At 38.8% G+C, this 27942-nt stretch overlaps 1 protein-coding gene across 1 annotated transcript in view; it reads right to left on the bottom strand.

The window, feature by feature from the left end:
• Positions 1–27281, bottom strand: part of LOC133635234 (ephrin type-B receptor 1-like) — a 242736-nt gene extending 215455 nt beyond the window's left edge. Inside the window, exon 1 of the mRNA XM_062028178.1 lies at positions 27052–27281. Coding sequence (XP_061884162.1) covers positions 27052–27142 — 91 coding nt within the window. The 5' untranslated portion in view covers positions 27143–27281. The remainder of the gene's footprint in view (positions 1–27051) is intronic.
• Positions 27282–27942: the final 661 nt, after the last annotated feature.

The raw sequence follows: 27942 nt of genomic DNA, 5'->3' as shown, positions 1-27942 counted from the left end.
GGGCCAAATTTGAGTTTGACACCCATGTGTTAGTACATCTGCTTATAATTTGAGAGTTTGACACCCATGTGTTAGTACATCTGCTTATAATGTAAAGTTTATGTTGAAACTCTGCACTTTTGTTTAAAAATGTTTTAACTTGATTGTCTACCTCTGCCTACATGTTCAATATTAAAGTACAACTTTGTTTGTCAATACTTTATTTAGCAATTGTATTTACTGTTTTGGTTGTGTATATTTGAGGGACTCCAACCCACTCCCTAACATATGTTATTACTTATGGTTGTGATTTTGATACAAGTGCAACATTTTCCTATCAAAGTATATTTTATTGTTATTCTTTGTTTGTTTTATTTAAGTTGGAGATTTTAAAGTTTACATTTTAATTTCAATGCACGCAATTTCCTCCTCTGTTTTTTTTTTTTGTCCTTCTGTCGCCTCCTGCTCCGGTCCGGCCGTGCCAAACATTATATACATCCAAAGCTATAAAGTCAAATACAAATAACTAGAGGTGGGGGAAATAATACATTTTCAGATTTGTCGCAATTCGGACATGGACGGTTAAGGAATCAATTAGTAAATGTAAATAATCGATGTATTTATTGTAAATAAAGCTATGCAGACAGTTCTAAGATTTGGCTGGCTGCGACGAGCCACCTCAACAAGAAATTTGACCAGCTCTTCTATTAGTGGGCACTTATGTTCCAGTTTTGCTAACATTTTCATTAATTTAAGAAATGTTGGAATTATTTTAACTGTTTCTTATTACAAATGCACTGGTTTTTTTAAGTTGCAAGTGATAAATGCTTAATTAGTAAAACGAAAAGAAATGTAAAACTGCATCAGTATACATTAATTAAATATGCATCAATAATCAATTTTTAATCGAATCGTAGCTCCTGAATCGTAATCGTAATCGAATCGTGAGATGGCCAAAGATTCCTACCTCTACAAATAAGGCAACAAGAGAAGTATCCCCAAATTCTCTTTTGTAAAGTAAATCCGTACAGCAGATATGGGCATCTACATCAACAATATGAGTAGCCTGAGTAGCTGGACAGGACATGTTAAAAAAAACTAGAGATGTCCGATAATATCGAGCTGCCGATATTATCGGCCGATAAATGCTTTAAAATGTAATATCGGAAATAATCGGTATGGTTTAAAAATTATCGGTATCGGTTTCAAAAAGTAAAATTCATAACTTTTTAAAAATGCCGCTGTGTAGGGAGAAGTACAGAGTGACAATAAACCTTAAAGGCACTGCCTTTGCGTTCCGGCCCAGTCACATAATATCTACGGCTTTTCACACACACAAGCGAATGCAAGGCATACTTGTTCAACAGCCATACAGGTCACACTGAGGGTGGACGTATAAACGACTTTAACACTGTTACAAATATGCGCCACACTGTGAACCCACACCAAACAAGAATGACAAACACATTTCGGGAGAACATCCGCACCGTAACACAACATAAACACAACAGAATAAATACCCAGAACCCCTTGCAGCACTAACTCTTCTGGGACGCTACAATATACACCCCCCGCTACCCCCTGATGGTCATAATATTGTTCATCAGAAATAATTTGTAGGTGTTTTTATTCAGTGACACTTCTCTGTATGTTATATATTTATTTTTTGTTACTTTTTTTTTCTTTTTCTTTTAGTCCGCTCATGCGATTCTCTATCTGCTTGTGGTGAAGAGAAAGGCAGTACATTGCTACCCACTGTGACTGAAATGTAGGACGGGGGTTTTTCTTTTTAATTTAATTTTGTTTATATTTTATTTATTTATTTAATTGATTGTATTTATTTTAATTTTTTTTGGTGGGGGGGGGGTGTCTGTTTTTTCAATAACTGTATTATGATTTCCCTATCAAATGAATAAATAAATATAAAACATTTTTTATTAATTAATGGCTTAATAAATTAATTGTAATGTAGTCAGTTAGTTGCAGTTTTGATTGCCAAAATTGGAAGTGTTGAAATGTCCATGTTGTATCAGTAACATATGTATGGCATTTCTAATGTATATTAGCATGGAGCGAGCTTGAAAAGTTGAGCTTCATTTTTAAGCACTTCATATGAGGCATGTTTGCTTTGTTGGCATGGAAAATTCCAGCATACCAGGAGGCAGACCGCTATTAATACACCTGTTTGCCCACCAAGTGGTTTAAGCTGGTGCCGAGTCTGCAACTGGACGCGACGTCACGTCCAACCCATCGAAAATCGGTACCATTGGATTTTATGTGAATCGGTACTTGTTCATACTGACGGAATTCTGTCAGTGCCTATAAAAGTACAGAATTCTGTACACATTCCTACTGTGCAATGTTGGAACACAAACAACAAAAGTTGCCAAATATGACCACATTATGATGGCGTCAACTATAAAGACATGCACCAATAAAACATTAATAAAACATTGTCATGCAGACTTTGAATATTTTATTATGTGGCCGAGGCATATTTGTATGTAAAAGTCAAATTTACGCTTCTTTGAATGGACTAATTATTTGTTTTCAAAAAAACTATTAAATCTGACTGCAGTCACAAACGAGTCATACAACTGACTTCAGTAGTTTTGGAACACAATATAACAATCAGAACTCTCAGAAAATATTGTATATTTAAGTAACTGCATGGGTAAAATTCAGTGCTGTAATCATTGTTATATTTTCAAATATTTCTGGAAATGTAAATGTGCGGTAACTGATATGAATCATCAGTTGTACAGTTCCATGAAAAAGTCGTTGAGTTGTGTGAAAACTCACAGCCAAGATGTGAAGATTCATTGTTAAGAAAATATTTTCACACAACAGGAACTCATGAATCCTCTCATAGTTAACATTGGATATGTCTTATTGGAAACAAGTCATACAACTAGAAAAAGAACCCAAGTCAGGAGTTGACAAACATTGGCTCCCATCGCAAACATTCCCTCACACTCCATTAAGTACCTGATGGTAAAAGTAGGGGTGTAACGGTACATGTATTTGTATTGAACCATTTCGGTACGGGGTTCCGGTTCGGTTCAGAGGTGTACCGAACGAGTTTCCACACGAACATATGCTCTGCTTTCTGCCTCTGTCTCCTACACAGCACCCAGCATAGTCCCACCCACACAACCATCTGATTGGCTACAACCATAGCGGTAACAGCAATCAGCAGTGCGTATTCAGAGCACATGTCGTCAGTGCTTCTGCGGTGGGGTTAGCAGAAGAGTGTTTAGCAGGTGAGCACCAGGCAGCGGACTCTCCCCAAATTAAAATAAACACCTCCCAGTCAACTACTAGTAACATCACTATGAGCCCATTGACGTTCTAGAAACAAACTGCAGCTCAGCTCGCTCGCAGTCCTGGCTTGAGGTGAAGGCTAATTAGCTTTTAATGTAACGTTAGCTCATTTTGCAGTGTGTGTGTGTTAGCTCATTGTGCTGTGTGTGTGTGTGTGTGTGTGTGTGTGTGTGTGTGTGTGTGTGTGTGTGTGTGTGTGTGTGTGTGTGTGTGTGTGTGTGTGTGTGTGTGTGTGTGTGTGTGTGTGTGTGTGTGTGTGTGTGTGTGTGTGTGTGTGTAACTGCATCATTAAGCTTACATGAACTCCATGGTGTTCAGGGATGAATAGTCTCTCCTATTGCTATTGTACTATTTTTTCAGCTATAGTTACATTAATCATTAGTAATGGAGCAGCCTAGTTTTGAATGGCAGGGTCCCTGCTATCACATGTTGATAAAAAAAATATAACATTTACACAATAAAAATCAACTACAGGCTTCCCAAATGCTGTAATAAATTAAGCATGATGAGTTGACTTGAAACTGTTTAATGTTGCACTTTTTATACGTAGAAGAAACGTTTTGTCATTTTATTTAATCTGAGCAACAACTTGAGGCAGTTTAATGTTGATTAACGTGGGCAGAATTATTATAGTGTTCCCAATGTTAAAAGGATAAAGCCATTGTTTACAAATTTGGTAAATAAATAACCAAAAAATGTATATTTTGTTGTTTTATTACTGTACCGAAAATAACCGAACCGTGACCTCTAAACCGAGGTACGTACCGAACCGAAATTTTTGTGTACCGTTACACCTCTAGGTAAAAGACAAACATATTTTCATAAAAATATTGGGTGTAAATAAATATTTAAGAATGACGATTTGGCCTCAGAAAACACAGGACTGGGATCCTAAACTCGGTGGAATAAAAGTCTAAGGGCTCGTGTGAAGGCTCTTTCAAGCTACCACTTTTCCCCAGTTCAACTATCTGTCTGTCACATTGATAATGTGTCACCACGTGAATATAAAAACGGCATCTTTAAAACATAAGCTGGCAGAGCGAGCTGCAGAGTATGCAGTATGTATAGGAGCAGCATGCATGTGCCGTGCGACTGCATATCTACTCATAAAGTGGAGCTCTGTTTCCCCCTCAGGATATCATATCTGTATTACAGTGTTTATTACACACACAAACATACTTGTAATGTGCTGAGTCATACATTATAGCTTGTCATGCAGCATTTAACCTTCACTTTCCTTAAAAAAACTAAAACAACTAAGGACCTTGAGGAAAATGTCCAAAACAGCTTAGAACACTAAAGCTATTCAATAGATGTGCATAATAAATACTGTTTTTGGAACAGATCTAGCATCCTCATCACTACAAAATCCAAAGAAAAGTAAATAATCCACCTCTCAAAACCCAACACAGACACAAATGACAATGTCAAAATTGATTGCTAAGTGGAAATTTGGTCAAAGCAGTTTTTTTAAATGCTTACAGTTAGGGCTGGGCGATATCGAGTTTGTAAGATATATCAATATATTTTTAAACAAGATATGAATTAAGAAAATATCGTAACATCGATATAATTTATTTCATGTTAACATGAACAAACACTGCTTATTTGTTGTGTTCCTTGATTCTCCCCCACTCCTCACTCCCTCTCATGGGCTACTAAACCCCTCCCCTTCCTCCTTCCAAGACGTGCATGCATGTTTAAGAACATCCATGATTTGTTGGTTGTTTACAATGATGAGTCACGATTGGTTGAGATTAAGGCAAAACATTAGGGACAGGCCAATCAGAGGCAAGATAGGGCAGGTCATCGAACCAAAAAGGGAAATCACAACAGACATCCCAAATGACGGCGAGAGAGTTGTAGAAGAGAAGAGGGCATATTCAAGCGGGCAATTTATGTATTAAAAAACTAGTGTAAGATGGCAGAAGGATTCTCTTCTTTAGATTTTTCTTTTATTGATGTAGACGACCTCTAGGCAACACACAATGTGTCTACTTGGCCACATTTGGACAAATGTATGCGTCTGGATAAAACATTAATTTGAGTTGTTTACAATGTAAGCCCAAATCAAAACTGTTTTCGAGTTCCATATTTCGCACGAGAAATGCTGTCAAAAATGTATGCCTAAGTGAGGAAGATCATAGCCGCACAATTAAAGTCAAGTCACTGACTTGACGCTCACCAGAACCATACATGTGTGACAGTCCATTACATCGTCGACTGGGAATTGAAAAGTGCCTGCCTGCAAATGTATTTTTTATCTGAGTTTGATACATTTTGTATTATTTGCCCAGCTATGTTATTTATTTTACGTAGAAAGAATATCTTTCTATTCTATTTATGTTATGTAATTCTGTGCTACTTAAACAGTATATTTTCTGTGCTGTTAATACCCGTCTTGACTAACTGGGTTAATAAAATTGCCACTGACTGTTTGCAGTACAGTTGTCATTCACTTAAATTTCAGTGAATCTCGCTCAAAAATTAATACTTTTATATATATACTTTAACCGGAAAATATATTGAGATATATATAGAATATCGAGCTTAAGTAAAAATATATCGAGATACATTTTTTCGTCCATAACGCCCAGCACTAACTAGCAGTACATACATACATATAGTATATATACACACTATTACACACACACATACATATACAGTATATACACATACATGTATGTATATATATATATATATATATATATATATATATATATATATATATATATATATATATATATATACACACATACGTTTGTACATACAAATATATACACATACATATACACCTATATACAGTACTAGAGGTGGGGAAAATAATCGATTTTTAGATACATCGCAAATCAGACATGGAAGATTAAAGAATCTATTAACAAACATCAATAATCGATAATCAATGTATTTATTGTCAATAAAGTATTGCAGACAGTTCTAAAATTTGGCAAACTGCAGAGAGCCACCTCACAGAGAAATTTGACCAGCTCCTTTATTATAGGGCACTTATGTTCCAGTTTTGCACACATTAATTTAATAAATGTGGGAACTAAATTAACTGATTAACTTATTACAAATGCAGTTTTTTTTTTAAGTTGATAAAAAAACACCTATTTGTGAAACAAAAATAAATGTAAAACTGCAGCAATATACATAAATTACAGATGCATCAAAAATTGATTTATAATTTAATCGTAGCTCCAGAATCGTTATCATAATGGAATTGTGAGGTGCCCAAAGAGTCCCACCTCTACTATATACACATACATACACAAATGCATACATATATATATATATGCACATACATATACTGTATATACACATACATATATATATATATATATATATATATATATATATATATATATATATATATATATATATATATATATATATATATATATATATATATATATATATATATATATATTCCTGTGCCTCGGAGTCAGGTCTTGTCGCAGCGTCTCCTGTGGCTGTGTAGGCCAATTCGTGAGAGACATTCCCGGCCGCAGATGCCACATATCCAGACCGGTCCCATAGATGTTGCCGGTGTCGCAGAGCCCTGTTTCTTTCTCTTTGCCCTCTTAGCCTCATGGTGTTGGGCCAGGGTGGTTTCTGACTTGAGCAGCCCGCTGCGGAGTGCCTGCTGCCACTGAAGGCGGTCCTGGGCTGCATCTTCCCAGCTGTCGGGGCTGATGTCAAAAGACTTGAGGTCTTGTTTGCAGACGTCCTTGTAACGCAGCTGGGGACGGCCAATCTGCCTCTTGCCGGTTGTAAGTTCAGCATAGAGGATGTCCTTTGGGATTCGCCCATCGTCCATCCGCCGGACATGGCCCAGCCAGCGGAGACGTCGCTGCCTCAGTAGGGAGCACATGCTGGGAAGCTGTGCTCTTTCCAGGACTGATTGGTTTGTGATCCTGTCCCTCCAGGTGATGCCGAGTAGACGCCTAAGGCAGCGAAGATGGAAGATGTTTAGCCGCCGCTCTTGGTGGGAGTATAGGGTCCAGGTTTCACTACCGTACAGTAGAGTGCTGGTGACACAGGCTCTGTACACCTGCACCTTAGTGTGGATAGTGAGCTTGCGGTTTTCCCACACTCTCGCTGTAAGCTTCCCAAAAGTTGAGGCAGCTTTTCCGATGCGGCCACTGAGTTCGGCATCGAGTGACAGGTTGTCGGTGATGGTGGAACCGAGGTAGGTGAAGGTGTTTACGACTTCCAGGGTGTAGTTGTTGATGGTGATAGAGGGGGGTGGTTCAGTTCCCTGTCCCATCGTCTTGGTTTTGCTCAGACTGATGGTCAGGCTGAAGTCCTGACAGGCTTTGGTGAACTGGTCCATTAGGGTTTGCAGGTGCTCCTGGGAGTGTGCTACCACTGCTGCGTCGTCAGCAAACAGCATGTCCCGGATGACGAGTGGCCTGACCTTTGTTTTGGCTTTCAGACGGGCATGGTTGAACAGTTTACCGTCTGTCCTTGTGTGAAGGTAGACTCCTTCAGTTGCTGTACCAAATGCTTGGCGCAGGAGGAGGGAAAAGAAGATCCCAAACAGGGTGGGCGCCAGCACGCATCCCTGCTTGACACCACAGCAGATTTTGAAGGGGTCTGATGTGGACCCATCGAACTGGATGGTGCCATGCATGTCGGTGTGGAAGGACTGGAGGATGCAAAGGAGTTTGGGGGGACAGCCTATTCGTTCAACCAGCTGAAAGAGGCCACTCCTGCTCACAAGGTCGAAAGCTTTCGTAAGGTCAATAAATGCCATGTAGTGTGGTTTTCTATTCTATTTTTTATATATATATATATATATATATATATATATATATATATATATATATATATATATATATATATATATATATATATATATATATATAAAATCTTTCAGTATGACATTGCATGCAGCCCCTTAAGGTAAATTAAGGTTTCTTTGCTTCCTAATTAGCCACATGAGCTCAATTATTTCCCCAATGGACTAAGTAAATATCACTAACCAACAACATGTCTTTCACACATTTTTTAATTATACATCACTAATCCCTAAGGGGAAATGTATTTTATACTCAGAGATGTCACAGTGAGGGGGCTGTGACAAGCGCAGAGCAGATGGGGGTTGTTCATGAAGCACACTGGCTTCTCTCCAGTAACAGACTTGTTAGTAACCAGGAGCAAGTCTTAAACCTACGACCCTCAAGTTCCCAAAGCAACAGCCTTACAGACACCCCCATTTGTCACAAAAAAAGCAACACATTTTCAAATCAGAGAAAATAACTATGCTTATAGGACCTGCCAGTAGCACTGTCTTATGAGATATGAGAGGACACATTCTCCTTTTTGGACTAGAACTACCAACCTGGTTTCACCGCAATGCTGCCAGTGTTACTTCCAACACGATAAATATAACTTGTAATAAATGAATCTTAAAGCCAAGGATAAAAGTCCCAATTTTATCCACAGCCAAATATAGTGAAAGAAGGGCTAAAATCCACTCAGGAGAGTATAATAATTAAGTGAACTGGCTTGAGGAAGACAACAAAGGTTGGCAAACGTGCAGAAATAAGAACTTCAAAACTCGAAAAGAGAAAGGGGTCCACACAATAGACTTTACACAGATCTGCGGCCTCATTGATACATCTTATGGGCTTATCTAGAGGGCCAAAAAGTCAATAGTACACAATTACAGTGTTGGCGGTAACGCACTTTTTGTGTCTTTTTACGCATTGAAATCAGAAAGGACGTGAAAATCCGGAAACCCACGCGTGCCCGGGACGCTTTTATTTTTTTGACCGCCGTTTTGTTTAGTGCATTTTCCAGACTACGAAGTTGAGCTCACCCACCTCAATGCTTTATAGGTGTTGGAAGGGGTGATAGTGGTCTTGAATCAAATATGTCAAAAAAGCTGTCATTCTGTATGATTATAGCCTATGATTATAGACCATATTGTTTCTAAACAACCCAAGTGCAAGTGAATGAAGGGCATTCTTACTCAACAGCCATACATGTCACAATAAGGGTGGCCGTATAAACAACGCCAACACGGTCATAAATATGTGCCATATTGTGAAACCAAACTAAACCACAATGACAAACACGTTTCGGGAGAATATTTGCACTGCAACACAACATAAACACAACAGAAAAATACCCATAATTCCCTGCAGTACCAACTCTTAATTCCCTGCAGTACCAACTCTTCCTAGACGCTACACTATTTTATTTGGTACAGGGTGTAATTATAAGTGTGACCAGTAGATGGCAGTCAAACATAAGAGATAAGTCTCAAGTAAACAACACCAACATTTTAAATGTTCCATTGAAAATATAGAACATTACACACGGCGCTCAAAAATCTATCAAAATGTTTTAGTAGTAAATGTTTTAGTGCCATTTCTAATATATAGTAGTGTAAAGTTCTTACTTATATGTGTCAGTAAACTTGCCATGAAAGTGATAAAACATACCGGTTTATTGAGTTTACATTATTCACTTTAGTTATTAGAGTTCCGGTCGGACAGTTTTTCACGGGACACATTTCCGGTGTGGTTGTTTCCAGGTGAGGAGACGCTGCTCCGTTGTTGATTTAAGTAAATGTCTGAATGTCATTAAAATAGTTAGCTCCACTTTTGACACTTCTTCCACTCCCGTCCTTGCATGTTACACCGCTACAACAAAGATGACGGGCAGAAGATGTTGTCGAAGGTGAGCCACTTAAATAAGACCGCGCACAAAACCTTGCATCCGGAAGTGACTGTCAGAAAGCGTCTTGAAGATGATCTGTAAAACAGTGGAAACGCTGGAAAATTTGTCCCACGGACGGGGGGGGGGGGATTTTTTTTTTTTTTTTTTCATAAAGAAATACAATCATGTGTGCTTACGGACTGTATCCCTCCAGACTGTATTGATCTATATTGATATATAATGTATATATTGTGTTTTTTATGTTGATCTAATTTTTTTTTATTTTATTTTTTTTATTAAATTTCTTGCGCGGCCCGGTACCAATCGGTCCGCGGACCGGTACCGGGCCCGGTACCGGGTCGCGGACCGGTGGTTGGGGACCACTGCTGTAAAACATCATCTATGCAACACTTTGACCAGAGAACCACCATTATATGTTATGTAGACCACAAGGAAGTGTTTTACATTTAGAAAAAAATATTAATAATATGACTCCTTTAATGCGCCTTATAATCCGGTGCGCCTAATATATGAAAAAAGATTAAAAATAGACCATTCATGGGCAGTGCACCCTATGGCCCGGAAAATACGGTATATTTGCCGGGTCAAATTATTAATGAATTCTTATTGGTCAACTTCAAAGTAATGCACTTTCCGGTACAGTTTCTTATATTTTGATTCGCCGAAAGTTTTATCGATCACAAATACTGCATTTGTTTTCTTTTGTTATTTTTTTTTTAATGAATAACTTTTATGACAACCTTTTTCCAAAACACAATATAGAATGTGAGATATAACAGGATAATGCATACATTTATCATTTGTTTTCAAAACGGTTACAAAAAAGTGGGACCCCATAAATTTACTGTGGGACCCCATTTTTATGACTTGATGGGGTCCCTGGGACTCAACACTGAATAACTAAACAAAATCAAAAACTACTGTGTATGTATTTGCTTCACAAATTAAAAGAACAAAACATTTTGAAGTGCATCAATGGTAGAGGGGCAGCATGGTGGTACAGGGGTTAGTGCATGTGCCTCACAATACAAAGGTCCTGAGTAGTCCTGAGTTTAAGCCCGGGCTCGGGATCTTTCTGTGTGGAGTTTGCATGTTCTCCCTGTGACTGCGTGGGTTCCCTCCGGGTACTCCAGCTTCCTCCCACCTCCAAAGACATGCACCTGGAGATAGGTTGATTGGCAACACTAAATTGGCCCTAGTGTGTGAATGTGAGTGTGAATGTTATCGTCTATCTGTGTTGGCCCTGTGATGAGGTGGCCACTTGTCCAGGGTGTACCCTGCCTTCCGCCCGAATGCAGCTGAGATAGGCTCCAGCACCCCCCGCCACCCTGAAAGGGACAAGCGGTAGAAAATGGATGGATGGATAGATGGATCAATGGTAGAAAAAATAAACTTATATTTGTTTAAGAATGTAGCTAAAGAAATGGAGAATGCCGGCTTAATTTATAATACCAAACGAAATACAAATGAGATGAAAGATAATGAAGCAGATATATTAAAGGCAATAATAAAGCGTACAAAAATATATTTGCGCTGCACTTGTGCAAGCCAACTGATTAACTTTCCGCACAACAAGCAAAATAGTCCAGAACAATAGTAACCTTTCTCTGGATATCAGTCAGGGCACGAACAGTCTTTTCCTTCGGATTTAAAACTCCTTCCATCAATCCACAGAGCCTTTTATAAATTATCTTTGAGGCATTCAAAAGTTCTGTTTCCATGATTTTTTTCAGAAAATTCCTTTAAAAAAACTCTTCCGCTGGTCTTTCAATGCATCTGACCCGGCACATTCTTGGCAGTAGCGTCATGTTCGTAGAGAAATCCAAGATCATGTATTGATGCTGTCTGCTATTTAACATCAACATAGCCATTAGAGACGTAATATTTGTAATGTGTGCCAATATTACAGCAGACATCAGTTCAAATGGCTAGTGTCAACCGGAAAAGGAATTAATTTTTCCACTCTAAAAGGAAATAGTGCTCCCCAGTGTACGGGAGCCAGTTTGTGCAGCACTACACGCTACAGGCCATGTAATCTGATCTATGTGCTCAAATCCCTTTTTATGAACACTTTAAACAGTGGATGTTGCTGTAAAATAGTGAATAAAACCTCAAGATTTCACAAAAAAAGGAAAAAACCTAAACACGATGGTACAAACACTCACACAATAATGATTGCTACTAAAAACGTTATAACAGACCATCTCAAGAATGGAATTGAATTGTAGTTTTTGACTAAATAAGACATGAATAAGAATGCACATAAAAATAAATAAAGTGAGATTTAAAATATTAACTCTGAACAATAAAACACTGAATATTGATTATATATGAACGATGCTCCTCTACTGCAGACCTGCACCTCCTTGAGCGACGTCTTTTATAATTGACGGCGAAACATAAATAATGGGTAAAAAACATCCACTTATTTAATATAATATCACTGTTCTGCAGAACTTTGCTGTAGAAATCTGCCTATGTCTGACACTCGCATATTAGGCTTGTTGCTGTGTGCACAAGCCCCGCCCACTCTGCCCCTTGCCTTGTCCGCTGGAGCAGAGCCTTCTATGGTTACTGTGGTAACCCATATGTCACTCAAAAGAGCAGATTCTGACCATTGAATTCATTTCTATAGTTTGAAAATATCCAGCGGGCCGCATTGAAATGTTTATTATGTTCTATAATGCCCAAACCGCCAAGTTAACGGCCTTTTTTATGCTGTTTTGCAAGACCTGTGTCAGTGACTCCAAACTTGACACCTCATTGGCTGGTTCTGAGAAAGGACCGATTGCTTCAGTCTAGGGTTGTACAGTATACCGTGTTAGTTTTGTACCGCGATACTAATGAATTATATTCGGTACTATACCGCCTCTGAAAAGTACCGGTTCGCCCCCCAGCCCCCCCGCGCCGTCGTCACATCGTGTCATTGCTGGCTTACGAGCAGACAAACATGTTCGGTAGCGCACAATCACAGAGTACTTACAGACAGTGTGTAGATAGGAAAGGGAGAAGACACAGATAACCCCCATTGGAGTCCACCACTTTTATTTTACCTCACTTATTAGTGACTGGCCCCAAAACTCCTGATGGTGCATAGTCTTTCACACAATGTTCCGCTGTAGATAAATCATTTTTAACAAGGCCCTGGAGAAGATCCTACATCTCACAATGTTGCCTTGTTAAAAAGGGAATGAAATAATACATTGTACTGTAAGCCTAACAACGTGCAGACATACCCTTTGTGCCTTGCAGCATGTAATAATTCATCTTTTTATTAGAGTGACATATTTTGAGGCATGTGGGTGCACATCCTAACATTTATCCTTCTTTATTGAAAATTCAGTAGTAGAGTCTCAGTACAATATGGAAATCAAGCAACTGTCTCATCAGTGAGTTTATTTCATACAAACTCGGTTTATTAGGCACCGACTTAACAAGCCGCCGCCTACACAGCACCTATCCATCTGTAGATGTCTCTCCTACACATACTGTATGCCCAGTGTTCTGTTTAACCAAAATAGACCTGCCCTGCAATGCATTTACATCTCTACTAATGGCGGAGTCCTGCTGTGGAGTCTGTCATTACACACGCCATTAGAACACTGCAAACTCGTCTATATAAGACAGAAGCAGCAGCAGGAGGAGTAGGAGAAAACTGGGGGAGGCTGCACAGTCAGGTCCAATGTAAAATAATTGGGAAATGCCTAAAAGGTGGGAAGGTACAGTATTTGGGACTGCGGCGAACAGGAGAAGCAGGATTTGTAGGAAGGTAAAGGGGCAGGGGCTACGGGTTTGACGACGAATGGTGGCATATGTTGGGCTTTGACAAGGACTAATAATCAATCACTGCTGCCCCGTGACGCGACCTCAGATAAACGCAAGAAGATGGATGGATGGATGGATAAAGTTATAAGTTGCAGGTTATCGATTCAAGAACTCCTTCATTCCGCACTCCATCCAGCTGTATAATCACTCGCCATACAGCAATAGATTATATCTGTCTATACTCTCTATGTCTCTGTACCGAGGATGTCGTTGTGGCTTGTACAGCCCTTTGAGACACTTGTGATTTAGGGCTATATAAGTAAACATTGATTGATTGATTGATATTACCTGACCACTTCTATGTTAGCTACCTCTCTTTGTTTATAATGTATATTTTCTGTTGGATCTACTCTCTATTTTATATTTTATGCTGCCCTTTTTTTTTTTTTTGCTGCAGCTGTTACATATACTGTAACATTGTACATGGTAATTGGGATTTGTATATGTATATATATAAAAATATAATATAATGTAATAATATATCAGTATATATTACATACTGTATATATAATATGTAAATCTTACATATATGTTATATTGCTACTATGGTAAATTTTTAGTCTACTTAATACCTGCATTATCCTTTTCATCCTTACCCTTTCCATCCTTTAAATAGTTCCCCTTGTGAATCAATAAAGTTTGTCTAAGTCTAAGTTACATCTCTGTGTGGGGTTTGCGTAGGGATTGGAATTGGTAAGATTTTTTTTGTTCCGATTCCACTTTCAATTCTGCTTAGCGATTTGGTTCTTTATCGATTCTTAATTGAGAGAAAATCAATTTTGTTTAGTTTAGAGCAGGGATGTATATCATTAAAGGCCTACTGAAACCCACTACTACCGACCACGCAGTCTGATAGTTTATATATCAATGAGGAAATCTTAACATTGCAACACATGCCAATACGGCCGGGTTAACTTATAAAGTGCAATTTAAAATTTCCCGCTAAACTTCCGGTTGAAAACTCCTTTGGATGATGACGTATGCGCGTGACGTAGCCAGTGAAACAGAGGTATGGATCCCCCATTGAAGCCAATACAAATTAGCTCTGTTTTCATCTCATTATTCCACAGTATTCTGGACATCTGTGTTGGTGAATCTGTTGCAATTTGTTCATTGCATTATGGAGAAAGAAGCTGAGAAAGCAAAGAAGAAAGTTGTCGGTGCGAAGCGGAGTATTTTGCGAGGGAAGTCAGCAACACAACACAGCCGGTGTTTCATTGTTTACATTCCCGAAAGATGCAGTCAAGATCGAAGAACTCGGACAACAGAGACTCTTACCAAGGAGGACTTTGACTTCGATACACAGACGCCTGTAGAGAACTGGGACAACACAGATTCTTACCAGGATAACTTTGATTTGGATACACAGACGCAGACGCGGTACCGTGAGTACGCAGCTGCGCTTCCAAACATTTGATCGCTTGCCCGTACGTGCGTGTCACATACGTAACTTTGGTTAAATATATAAGCTTTATGAACCTTGGGTTAGGTGAACGGTCCTTTGGGCTGAGTGTGTGTGTTCTGCAGGTGTTTGAATTGTATTGGCGGGTTATATGGACGGGAGCTAGTAGCTAGGAGCTAGGAGCTAGCATAACAAACACCTAGGTGTTTTTATGCGGGATTAATTTGTGGCATATTAAATATAAGCCTGGTTGTGTTGTGGCTAATAGAGTATATATATGTCTTGTGTTTATTTACTGTTGTAGTCATTCCCAGCTGAATATCAGGTCACCCCCGGCTCTCACAGCATCTTCCCTATCTGAATCGCTTCCACTCCCCACTAGTCCTTCACTTGCACTTTCCTCATCCACAAATCTTTCATCCTCGCTCAAATTAATGGGGAAATTGTCGCTTTCTTGGTCCGAATCGCTCTCACTTCTTGCCGCCATCACTGTAAACAATAGGGAACTTTGCGGAAATGTTCAACTGACTACGTCACGCTACTTCCGGTAGAGGCAAGGCTTTTTTTATCAGATACAAAAAGTTGCGATCTTTATCGTCGTTGTTCTCTACTAAATCCTTTCAGCAAAAATATGGCAATATCGCGAAATGATAAAGTATGACACATAGAATAGATCTGCTATCCCCGTTTAAATAAAAAACATTCATTTCAGTAGGCCTTTAAGATTTTATCGATACGATACCCTTATCAATATTTGTTATTGACACCGGTATTTATCGGTACTCTTATCGGTGCTATATGTAATTGGTGTATATATATATATATATATATATATATATATATATATATATATATATATATATATATATATATATATATATATATATATATATATATATATATATATATATATAAAAATATATAGATGTGAAAAAATTTATTTTTTTATTACCGTATTTTATTAGCACAAGAGATTGTACACCGTCACAACATGATGTAACATCTCACAGCAGGGAAGTCTTTCATCAACACCTGCTTTTTAAGTCTTAAACAAGTCAACTTTGTTTGCTAATGCAATTATGTCATCATCTTGTAAAGAGCACACCGATCCATGACTCTGTTTCTATTCATTACAATTTAACTCAGCTGTAAATAATATTTATGTATTCATGTGCAGAACACACACCTTTTAAATGATATATCATAACACATATATCATATAAATCAATACAATAAATTAGCATATTATGTTGGTGTGCATTTTGTAACAATATAAATAGTTTTGTGTTTATGTTGCACAAGGACGTGTTTGAGTGACAGCTACCGACCTATGTATGTGTCTGTGTTTTGTGAACAACAAAATTAAAAAGACTAATTAATCAAGTGTAACGCTCAATCGTCCAGTTGTAGAGTCAAGAGACACATTTAAGCAAGGTGTCTATTAATGCCATGCCGCAAACGCGTCGCTATGGAGTGACGTCAGATGGCGACTACCGACCTGTCAGCAGATTTTATCTCGTGTCAAAGCAACTTTATAGATTATTGTATTACTTACTTTGCTGCCAAGGGAACTGGTGCTTTACAGAGAGTAAACGGGACAATGAAAAAGGAGGATTACCTCCAAATTCTTCAGGACAACCTAAACTCATCAGCCCGGAGGTTGGGTCTTGGGCGCAGTTGGGTGTTCCAACAGGACAATGACCCCAAACACACGTCAAAAGTGGTAAAGGAATGGCTAAATCAAGCTACAATTAAGGTTTTAGAATGGCTTTCCCAAAGTCCTGACTTAAACCAAATTGAGAACATGTGGACAATGCTGAAGAAACAAGTCCATGTCAGAAAACCAACAAATTTAGCTGAACTGCACCAATTTTGTCAAGAGGAGTGGTCAAAAATTCAACCAGAAGCTGGCCAGAAGCTTGTGGATGGCTACCAAAAGCGCCTTATTGCAGTAAAACTTGCCAAGGGACATGTAACCAAATATTAACATTGCTGTATGTATACTTTTGACCCAGCAGATTTGGTCACATTTTCAGTAGATCCATAATAAATTCATAAAAGAACCAAACTTCATGAATGTTTTTGTGACAAACAAATATGTTCTTCAATCACTCTATCACAAAAAAATAAGAGTTGTAGAAAGTATTGGATATTCAAGACAGCCATGACATTATGTTCTTTACAAGTGTATGTAAACTTTAGACCACGACTGTATATCTCACCTTGTAGCGACTTTATCACTAATCTCATCTGTTTATAGTGTTAACTTCTTGTTAGCGACTTAGCACAGCAGCTGGTCGATAGCTCCTCTCTGCGTCAAATGTTAAGCTACTCCTTGGCTTGAAGGTGCCTCTCCCCATAGCCTGTGCGAATGTAGTATAGCGGCTGGGTGGCTGAAAAGTACCGGTATTATACTTAATACTTAATAATAGTTTAGAAAGCGGTATATATTTAAGACAATACCACCATCTTTTGATGTGCCTTTGTCATGGCCGTTTGCTCTACTCTGTGCCTGACGGGCGAAGCACAGGGCATCCTCTTTGGCCCCCACGTGTTTACGAAGGCTTTTATGACGCACATCAAGCGCTGCGCATCAAACTTTTGTTTTAAAATATGCTGGCGCGGTGCCGACCTTCCGACTCCAGAGTGATGCAATGCTTCGGTCAGCGACTACATTTGGCTGTTGGTGAGTGCCTACAGCTTGATTGAAACATAGACCAATTTGCTTGAGAACCTATATCTCACCTTCTTTAGCGACTTTATCACTAATCTCATCTGTTTATGTTGTTCACTTCTTGTTAGCGACTTAGCACAGCAGCTAGCGATAGCTCCTCTCTGCGTCAAATGTTAAGCTACTCCTTGGCTTGAAGGTGCCTCTCCCCATAGCCTGTGCGAACTAAGATAATGTAGTGTAGCGGCTGGGTGGCTGGAAAGTAGTTTTAAACCTAACAGGCAGCGGTTTTCACCGCAGTGAGCGAGTAGAAGGTCCATCTATCCCTGTGCACAAGCGTGAGGCTATAACCCATCCAACCTAACCTAACAAAATTAACGAAAACTGCTTTGACATAATAACGGCTAACTAATTACTCTTTAAAAATAAACAAAACATTATGTTACTACTTAAAACAAAAATAATCTGAGTACTCTCAAGACTGGTTATCTAGCCATAAAACACTATTTTAAGTACTTTGCACATTTTTTCAAGGTACTATACCGGTATTCGGACTAAAAATACTGTGCTATCAGTTTTGGTCCATATCGCCCAGCCCTACTTCAATGGTTCACTTCTTCTTGTGGATTATTATTAGCCTGTGGATTAATTGATCGTTATGAAGACGGTTGATGAAGTGCGGTAGCGGCGGTCGTAAATTAAGTAGCGTTCACTTGAAAATGTATAGCTTTTATTAGCGTGCGTGACTTTGAGGGACTTTTGAGGACGAATTGTGGTGTTGCAAATTTTTTTGTGGTGTTGCTTCCTATTTGTAATCATAACTAGCTGATTTGGTATGCGTATGCAGCGGCAGCTGAACCGAATGTGACAGCATGTCATAATTACGACAGATAAAGCTGGATAAAAAAAATACCAATAGCAGTACCGTTAGTCCAGAATCTTCGCGGTGTAGGAGGAATGACCCAATTATAAACCGGTACTAAAAAATACCGGTACTCGGTCTACATCCCTAGTTTAGAGAAAAAAATTACCTTACATAGCTAAATTCATTTTCTATATTTCGATTTATTTTCTACATTCAAAACATTTCCTTGTGGTCTACATAACATGTAATGATGGTTCATTGGTCAAAATGTTGCATAGATTATGTTTTACAGACCATTTTTCGAGCGGTTTCAGGTTGCGCCATTTTGCGGGCGGTCTTATTTACGTGCCGCCACTTCTCCCCGTCAGCCATGTTGTAGTTTTTAGCGCTTCCATAGCAAGTCCTCTGACATACATAAGTTAAAACTATACTCCACTTTTTACTAATAATGGCAACACCAGACAATACGTGTCATTGTACGAGCCAGTTGTTAATGAAGATGAAGTCTAATAAACAAGTGTTGTTCTTCTCTTGGTTCAGTACAACAATAAACAAAAATAAAGAAGAGTGACACCTCTCACATCGAGTACACAATCTTCACAGCCTGCGTTTAATTCAATGACAAAACATTTTAGCTAGTATTGATGTTATTTGAACACTGATACAGTGTGCAGTTAAACAAAGGACGAGTCATCACCCCAGTCAACAATTTAAAGACTTTATAAACAAGTTGTGACAACGTTCACGACACATCGCCGTGCAACATCAAATAGTTTTCTCCTTCGCTGTATACTTTTAGTGTGGGGACAAGTGCGTCTGTCTACAAATTGTCCACACCTGTCGCCATCTAAACACAGCAGTGCGCACTTAAACGCACGCCGGAAAGCGAGGGGAAAATGACGTTAAACCAAGCGCTTGGCTCCGTTTACTCCGAGGGGAAATCTCCGGAGCAAAGTCCTTGTAACAAGCCTGACTTTGTGGTGGTCATTAATAAATGACGGGGTTTTGGTAATTAAAAAATTAGACGTATTACTAACCGTCAGGAATTTCATCGCCAATTATCATTATGCCCTTTACCGTTACATCCCTTGTCCATTAACAAGTAAAAAGTCAAGGGTGGTCACGGCATGTTCTTGCCGCGGTCTTTGGTCAATTTTTAGGGCATTGCGGTAAAATGACTAAGGCGGTCGCAGCTTGTGCCGCAGTTGCCATGGTTAAATTTGAACCCTGGTAGTGTTACACTTTTCCTGCTTGTCGGCTCCCAGACCGTGGTTCCTTCCAGGGCCGATGTTTTGTCGGAGGTAACACCCTTCACTTTGGGTTCATAAAGCTCTGCTCTTTTGTCAAAATAACGAAGCCGTCATCTCGTTACAACTTGGTCACTTTATTTATAATTTCCATCTACATGCTACCAACACTCCTGTACACGCTACCGCTACCTCTCCTTACTTGCCCACTCACTTACTCACGCCACTCACCCTACATACTGCCATTCTTAAAGGAGCACACACACACATACGCTACTCTCACAACAGTAGCATAAAAAATACTTAAAAAAATAAATAAATATATGAAAAAAATATTATTCTGTAGAATTTAACAAAATAAAACATGTGGAAATCACGCAAGAATTCAGCATTTAGTAACACTTTAAAACGTTTAAGAATCTTTGTCATCTCCCTAGAAAATATACTTGTGAAACTCAAAAAATGTATATATCTTGCAAAGGTTTGTTTAGATTTACAAGGTGAGCCAGTCCGAATCGGTCACTCGTCATGCTTATCTAAATGACAAGACGTTCATTAAAATTTCACAGGCTAGCAGCTTTGACAAGAAGGAAAATGGCGGTAACATTATAGGCCGTGTTAGTACCTATTTCATTACGCACGTTGCGTAATGAAATCACACACTTCCGACCTTCACAAAAAAATGTGTGCTACATCCTGTCTGACTGCACTGAACAAAATAACACCATCCATCCATTCATTTTCTACTGCTTGTCCCTCTCAGGGTTGTGGGGGTCGCTGAAGCCTATCCCAGCTGCATTCAGACGGAAGGCGGGGTGCATCCTCATAATATTAAAAATAATTTTCAGGAATGTTCCATCAACATTTTTGGCCTCCAATCCTGATGCAGTTTCGAGTCCCGATCAGATACTTTGACAGTAGATCATAGAACTGAAAATGTTTTATAGCAAGTAACTAAAGTAAACACAATGACATTTTTTTTATAAAGCTTATCTTAATAAATGTAAAATGTTCTAGTATTGTTGTGAAACAGATGATGTATAACATTTGTGTTATTGAATGCTATGTACAATTTGTTATGGCTTGTGCACAGTAAATCAACAAAAGCTAAAACTATTAGCCATAGGGCTGCAGTTATCTATTATTTTAGCATTGGAGTAATCTATTGGTTAATGTATTCAATTAAGTGAGTAATTGAATAAAACACACTTTGTAGATTCAATTTTTTTTGATTTTTCTATTGACCTATTCCAACAGGAGCATCACTATATATTACCTGCATAAAACAAGTTAAAAAGAAAATAAATTAAATAAAACTTTGTAGCCAGATGAACAAAGTAATAGACGATAAATAAAGAACCAAGCTAAACAAAAAGACAGATAAAGGATGATTAATTGAGTGACAATGTATTCAACAATTTAACACATACACATTTGAAACTGTATTTTTGGGAGGTGAGGTGTTTGATTTTTGGACAAACAATTCGTTAGCATTGATATTTAAACTGTAGATGCTAACATGTTCTCACATGTATGTATAAAATATTTCTTATGGAAGTCGAACCTATAAATGGTAAATGGGTTATACTTGTATAGCGCTTTTCTACCCTCAAGGTACTCAAAGTGCTTTGACACTATTTCCACATTCACCCATTCACACATTGATGGAAGCTGCCATGCAAGGCCCTAACCACGACCCATCAGGAGCAAGGGTGAAGTGTCTTGCTCAAGGACACAACAGACGTGATGAGGTTGGTAGAAGGTGGGGATTGAACCAGGAACCCTCAGGTTGCTGGCACGGCCACTCTCCCAACTGCGCCACGCCATCCATGTAAGACATGAACTTTTACCTTGTTTCTGCCTGTTTGCTGCTCTTAATTATGCATGATTATTTCTGGTAATGTTGTATCATTGACGTTGTGATATTGTAAAAAGGCTATCTCTGTTTGACAGTGCAAACGTTTCCCCACCATGTCTGTCTTATTCACTTGCATGATTGCAAATGATCTCCTATTTTCTCTGAGCTCTTTGCTTTCTTTCCACTTTGTCGTTGTTTTTCTGAGTCTTCTCCTTCTATCGGCACTGTGCTAGTCCCACCCGCCTTCTCACACACACAGAATTCATGCAACTCCTGCATGTGTGTAACAAGAAATATGGAAATGTAATTGTGTCTCCCTGAGTGTGCATCCCTTTTGAAGGAATCTTTTACGTGAGTACTATATTTTCCGGACCATAGGGCACACCGGAGTATAAGGCACACTGCTGATGTCTATTTTTGATCTTTTTTCATATATAAGGAGCACCAGATTATAGGGTGCATTTTTTATAAATTGAAAACACTTCCTTGTGGTCTACATAACATGTAATGGTGGTTCTTTGGTCAAAATGTTGCATAGATGATGTTTTACAGATCATCTTCAAGCTGCTTTCTGACAGTCACTTTCGGATGCGCCGTTTTGTGGGCTGTCTTATTTACTTGGCTCACCTTCGGCAGCGTCTTCTCCCCGTCATCTTTGTTGTAGCGGTGTAGCGTGAAAGGACGGGAGTGGAAGAAGTGTCAAAAGATGGAGCTAATTGTTTTAATGACCCTGAGACCTTACTTAAATCAATAACGGAGCAGCATCTCCTCATCCAGAAAACAACACCGGAAATGTGTCTCGTGAAAAAACGTCCGACCGGAACTCTAATAACTAAAGTTCCTTGGGTGAATAATGTAAAGTCACTACACTGGTATGTTTTAGTTATTTCATGGCAAGTTTACTGACAAATATAAGTAAGAACTTTACACTACTTTATATTAGAAATGGCAACAGCGGAGGATGAATGTCCCATGACAAGAAGATAGAGAAAAAGAACAAGCTTATCGACTACCGGTTCGGCATGGACTACAAAGGCGGACTCGTGCAATTTTTCAGGATTTATGCAGATCAGCAGGTACCAGAAGGTAAGAAAAGTTGCTTTTCCATAATATTGTGAAACAAAATTCCAGATAATATGTCTTACCTTATACACACTCCATAATAATACTTGTATGTTGAAGCGGCTTCATAGCATACCAAAGTCGTACTAAAACATTGTGATTGATTTTTAAGCGCCGTGTGTAATGTTCTATATGTTCAATGGAACATGTAAAATGTTGGTGTTGTTTACTTGAGTCATATTGCCATCACAGTGCGGTCTACACATATAGCTTATGTTTGACTGCCATCTACTGGTCACACTTATCAGTACACCATGTACCAAATAAAATTGCTTCGAGGTCGGTAAGCAAAACCAGAATTATTCCGTACATTAGAAGCACCGGGTTATAAGGCGCACTGTCGAGTTTTGAGGGAAAAAAATGATTTTAAGTGCGCCTCATAATCCGGAAAATACGGTACAATCTTTAGCAATGTAAACACTGGGACAGAGCTGTGGTAAAGATGGGCTGAGCTCTGCAGTTCATCATCGGATCACCAATCAGTTAAAAACTATCCACCCAATTGTACGTTTACCCCTCTCATTGCCTTACAGGTGTTTCTACTTTCTTGAAATAGTGTCCCAGGCTAGTATAAAAGGATATCAACCTCTTCTCCTCTAATATTGGTGGTTGTTTATACTCTCTCTGAGCTTTTTATGACGTTCATCTATCATTCATCCATGGTGATAACAAGCTTTTTCTTTGGTGCACTGCCACTTGGGGTAGACATAATGACGTGTAAAAAGGGTACTAAAAAGCAAAGTTACTGTATTTTTCCTCAGTGCACCTGTCCAACTCTGAGCACACTGAGGGTGCGTAACCATGGAAGGTTGTAACGTCATAAACCGAGGACCACTTGTCCTTTAGTAGACTGGGTACCGAAATGTAGTTTATTCTCCAAGCCTAGGTCAGAATCTTGAGCAAACAAAAAACAGTGCAACTTCTACTTTATGTACAGTAAAACCTCCATTTACACATTTAATTGGCTCCTGAACAGGGTTGATAAACATAAAAGTTTGTATATCAAATTATCCATAAGAAACAACGTATATATGAATAATAGGTTGCAGCCTCAACAAAAGTCCATACACTTTGAACACAATATCAAATGTTATAGTACAGTATAACAAACATAATAGGGGGGTAATGGACCAATTTTATATTTAAGAACAAAGTTTTCCTTGCCCGTATGGGGGCTCTGTACCGAAGATGTCGTTGTGGCTTGTACAGCCCTTTGAGACACTTGTGATTTAGGGCTATATAAATAAACATTGATTGATTGATTGATTGAAAGTCAAAACAACAACAATCAGCTGATTTGTCCTCATTTCAACCGCCCTGCCGACACGCACACACACTGTCATTCGCTCCCTGTGGTGCACTCACAGTTTGAAATCACAAAACTACCTAGCCAGGTTGCTACATTGATTGGACTAAAAAATAAAATCCACTTAATCTTGTCGGTTAATCTCATTGGCGCGCAGCTGTAGAAAGGGGGAGTGGTCAGTGTCGACAACGTTATGGATACTTCCTGAATGTTTCAAACCAATTGTTGTCAATTGCTTTTTTTGGACTCATTTTGAGGCAGAGAAACTTGAACATGCCGTTAAAAGGCCAAAAAATGCTTCAACAATGGATGTGCTCCAGGGCACAAAATGGCTGCACTGCGAAGCACTCAGTGGGTGGATGAAACGTTAGTACATTGAGACAAGGATCGTACACCAAATCATACTTTTATTCGATCTGTGGTTCGTAAATAAATGTTAAGTGCAATACAAATAAAATCTATTATTATTATTATTATCAAAAATTGCAAAAATTGAGAGTGCAAAAATTGACAGTAAGGTGCTATCCCAATTCACTTACTGGAAATGACGATTGCAATATTATCCTTATTAATTGTGAACTGCAACTACTCAAGTTAGTCCCTCCCCTTCAGTTATTTAGCCAATATTGCAATGATTAAGTATGGGTTAGGCTCCATCCCCACTCACCATTTGGGGCACTTTGAATGGAACATCCTGGTACTGCCGGCATATGCATGTTGCCCTATTTCTCAGTGTCAATGCACTTATTAAAGCACTCAAAATGCTAAGCATCGGTGTGAAAGTACATGGTTTGGAAAAAAGCTAAAAAAAGATACTCCAGTGACCAAAATGTGTATACTAGCAATTAAAAAAGTATGTTTTCAGTAATATGTGCTTACTAAATTTAGTCAGATGCATTACATTCGTGTTTTAATGCATTACTCAGACATGCTACAATGGGTTACACACGTACAGGATATACACCAGGGGTGTCAAACATACGGCTTGCAGGCCGGATTAGGCCCGCAAACAGGTTTTATGCGGCCCGAGTGATGAGTTTGCCAAGTATAAAAATTAGCTACTTTTGATTTGAACGAAAGAAACTGCTGTTTTAAATGTGTCCACTGGATGTCACAATAGCAATTCTGTTAGGCAGGGAGACAGTTTATACTTGGGCCAAGCAAGAGGTACACAGTTAAGGGGGACTGTGGCTCCTCCTCCTCGACCCACATGAAACTTAAAACCTGCCGTTTTATGTCTTCTGCTTCGAACCCATCGTCATTTGGCACCCTCGAGAAAAGTGAACTTAAGCCTTTTGAATAGTTTTTACCTCCGTTTCTTATGGTTTGTTGAGTTAGCTCTGGATTGATACGTGGACATGACAAAGAAGGTATTTGATACCTAGAAGGTTTACATGTTGTGTTTTTGTTGAATCCCAGAAAGACTGTGATTTAAAGTTTAATCCTGGCTTTGTAGGTACACTGAGACAAAGTCTAAGCTCATTGTGTTTTTAAAACTGCACCAATTTCCTTAGGATTTTCAACAAACTTGAAGTGTTTTGTCCAGAGGATTATTTGTGATTTGTACTTTTTCAGAATGTGCTTGCTCTACTTTTGGCCAAAGTAAACAACCTGAAGTTGTCTTTATTTTTAAGTTATCATGCCATGATTTTACCATTAAAGCCCACTTGGGAATAGATTTTCTTCTATGCGGCCCCTGAGCTAAAATTAGTTTGACACCCCTGATATACATAATAAGAACTATTTGTCACATCTTAGATCAGTAATTTAGCAAAATATAAAACATTTTTAAAAAAAGAAGTAAATTTCTATGGTGGCGATAAGGGGGTTTCGCATTGGCCGCCATTAAAGCTCCGACTGCCACTGTTTTTAATCAAAGTCTGATACAGCTCATTGGGGTGTGCTTGTTTTCCTAATATGTTGACTTCTTGGTGTATTCAGAGGAAGATTGCCGTAATCAAAAGGAAATCATGATATAATGAACAAAATGCACAAATGAGCATTAGACATACCACTGGATTCAATAACAAAATGAATGAACATATTGTACACCAGTGGTGTCAAACATACGGCCCGTGGGAGGAGTTTGCTAAGTATAACAATGAGCCGAAATTTTTGAATGAAAGAAACTGCTGTTCTAAATGTGTCCACTAGATGTCGCAATAACAATTATTTGTATCTTTGTAGATTATGCTACATATGTAAAACAAAAAAAAACACATGATGTTAGTGCACCAGACGAGGAAAATGAGCAAACTATATAAATAGCATCCTGTAATTTGATTTTGATATTATTTTTTTAGATTGAAAATTAACACCAATGTGTTGACTGATGAACATTATCACATAATTTATTCAGAAAGTATAAATAACGACAAATAAAGGTAGAATACTATTATTACGATTACTAATACATTTTCTGAATGTGCTTGTTCTATTTTTAAACAAAGACAACAATATGAAGTTGTCTTTATTTTGAAGTTATCATGCCGTGATTTTACCAGTCGGGCCCACTTGGGAGTAGATTTTTCTCCATGTGGCCCCCGATCTAAAATGACTTTGACACCCTTGTGGTACACCATTTATTCGTACTTAAGATGAATTGAGTGCACTGAGAGGCACTTCCTAGCATGTCCACACTAACTATACTATCACTCCTCACCAACAATTTGTTGAACGAAGCAAATGGCCCTAAAGTATTGTTCTATCTTATTAATATTTTCTTTTAACAAGTGACAGAGTAATATTCGTGCACTTACCTTCCACCGCACACACCGAAGTGGCCGCGTACAAAAGAACAGTTAAAGTGGTCAGCATGGTCACACTGAGCGCCCGTTTTTCCGCACCCATTATCCGGCTGACATTAACCAAAATCCACTGAAGTCAGGATTCCAATGTCGGACGACGCTCACATCCTTCTTGTGACCGCGACAGCCAGCAGCAAGCAGACCGGCCTCTGAAACAAACACACTCGTGCTGGACCCTCGCTTCTCCCTCTCCTCTCATTACCGCCTCTCCGCGCCTTTCTGACCAATTAGAAGAGAGGCTGGCGGATCATTAACCAATCACCTGACACCTCCCGCTCATTCAATGCCCAACGGACAGGTTGGCTGCGTATAGTGTGTCTTTTGGGAGGGCGACATCTGCTGGCCAAACTTTAGAACAGCAACAAAATACATGGCGCCTGTTAACTGGCAATGCAATAATGACCCATGACTGCCATCCAGTGTGTTGTTTGTATAAATACATTACCATAAAATCCAGATTAGTTATCCATAAACACATGCTCTGAACCAGTGGTCCCCAACATTTTTTTCACCACGGACCGGTTTAATGTAGGCATTATTTTCAGGGACCGGCTTTCCACTTGTGCCAGATAAATACAGCAAGAATAAGTGCATGAAAAATACAACCCAATATAATGCTGAATTAGTGGGAGCCCTGTGAGTGTTTCTTTGTAATGAAATGCAGATGGAAATCAGCCTTTGAGTACAATCTGGCACTTTTCTATCTGATATGTTCATTAATGTGCATAGCATCAACTCACAAAGTTATAACAAATATAACAAATGGCAACTTCCTATGAGGAGTTTTATTGTACATCTATAAACAAGCTCATTGGTGTGTCTAGTGCACAGGTGCCAAACTCA

This window comes from Entelurus aequoreus, linkage group LG19 (assembly GCF_033978785.1).
Source record: "Entelurus aequoreus isolate RoL-2023_Sb linkage group LG19, RoL_Eaeq_v1.1, whole genome shotgun sequence".
NCBI classification, from domain to species: domain Eukaryota; kingdom Metazoa; phylum Chordata; class Actinopteri; order Syngnathiformes; family Syngnathidae; genus Entelurus; species Entelurus aequoreus.
The sequence above is the reverse complement of the archived record's forward strand: the minus strand, read 5'-3'. Positions and strand labels throughout refer to the sequence as shown.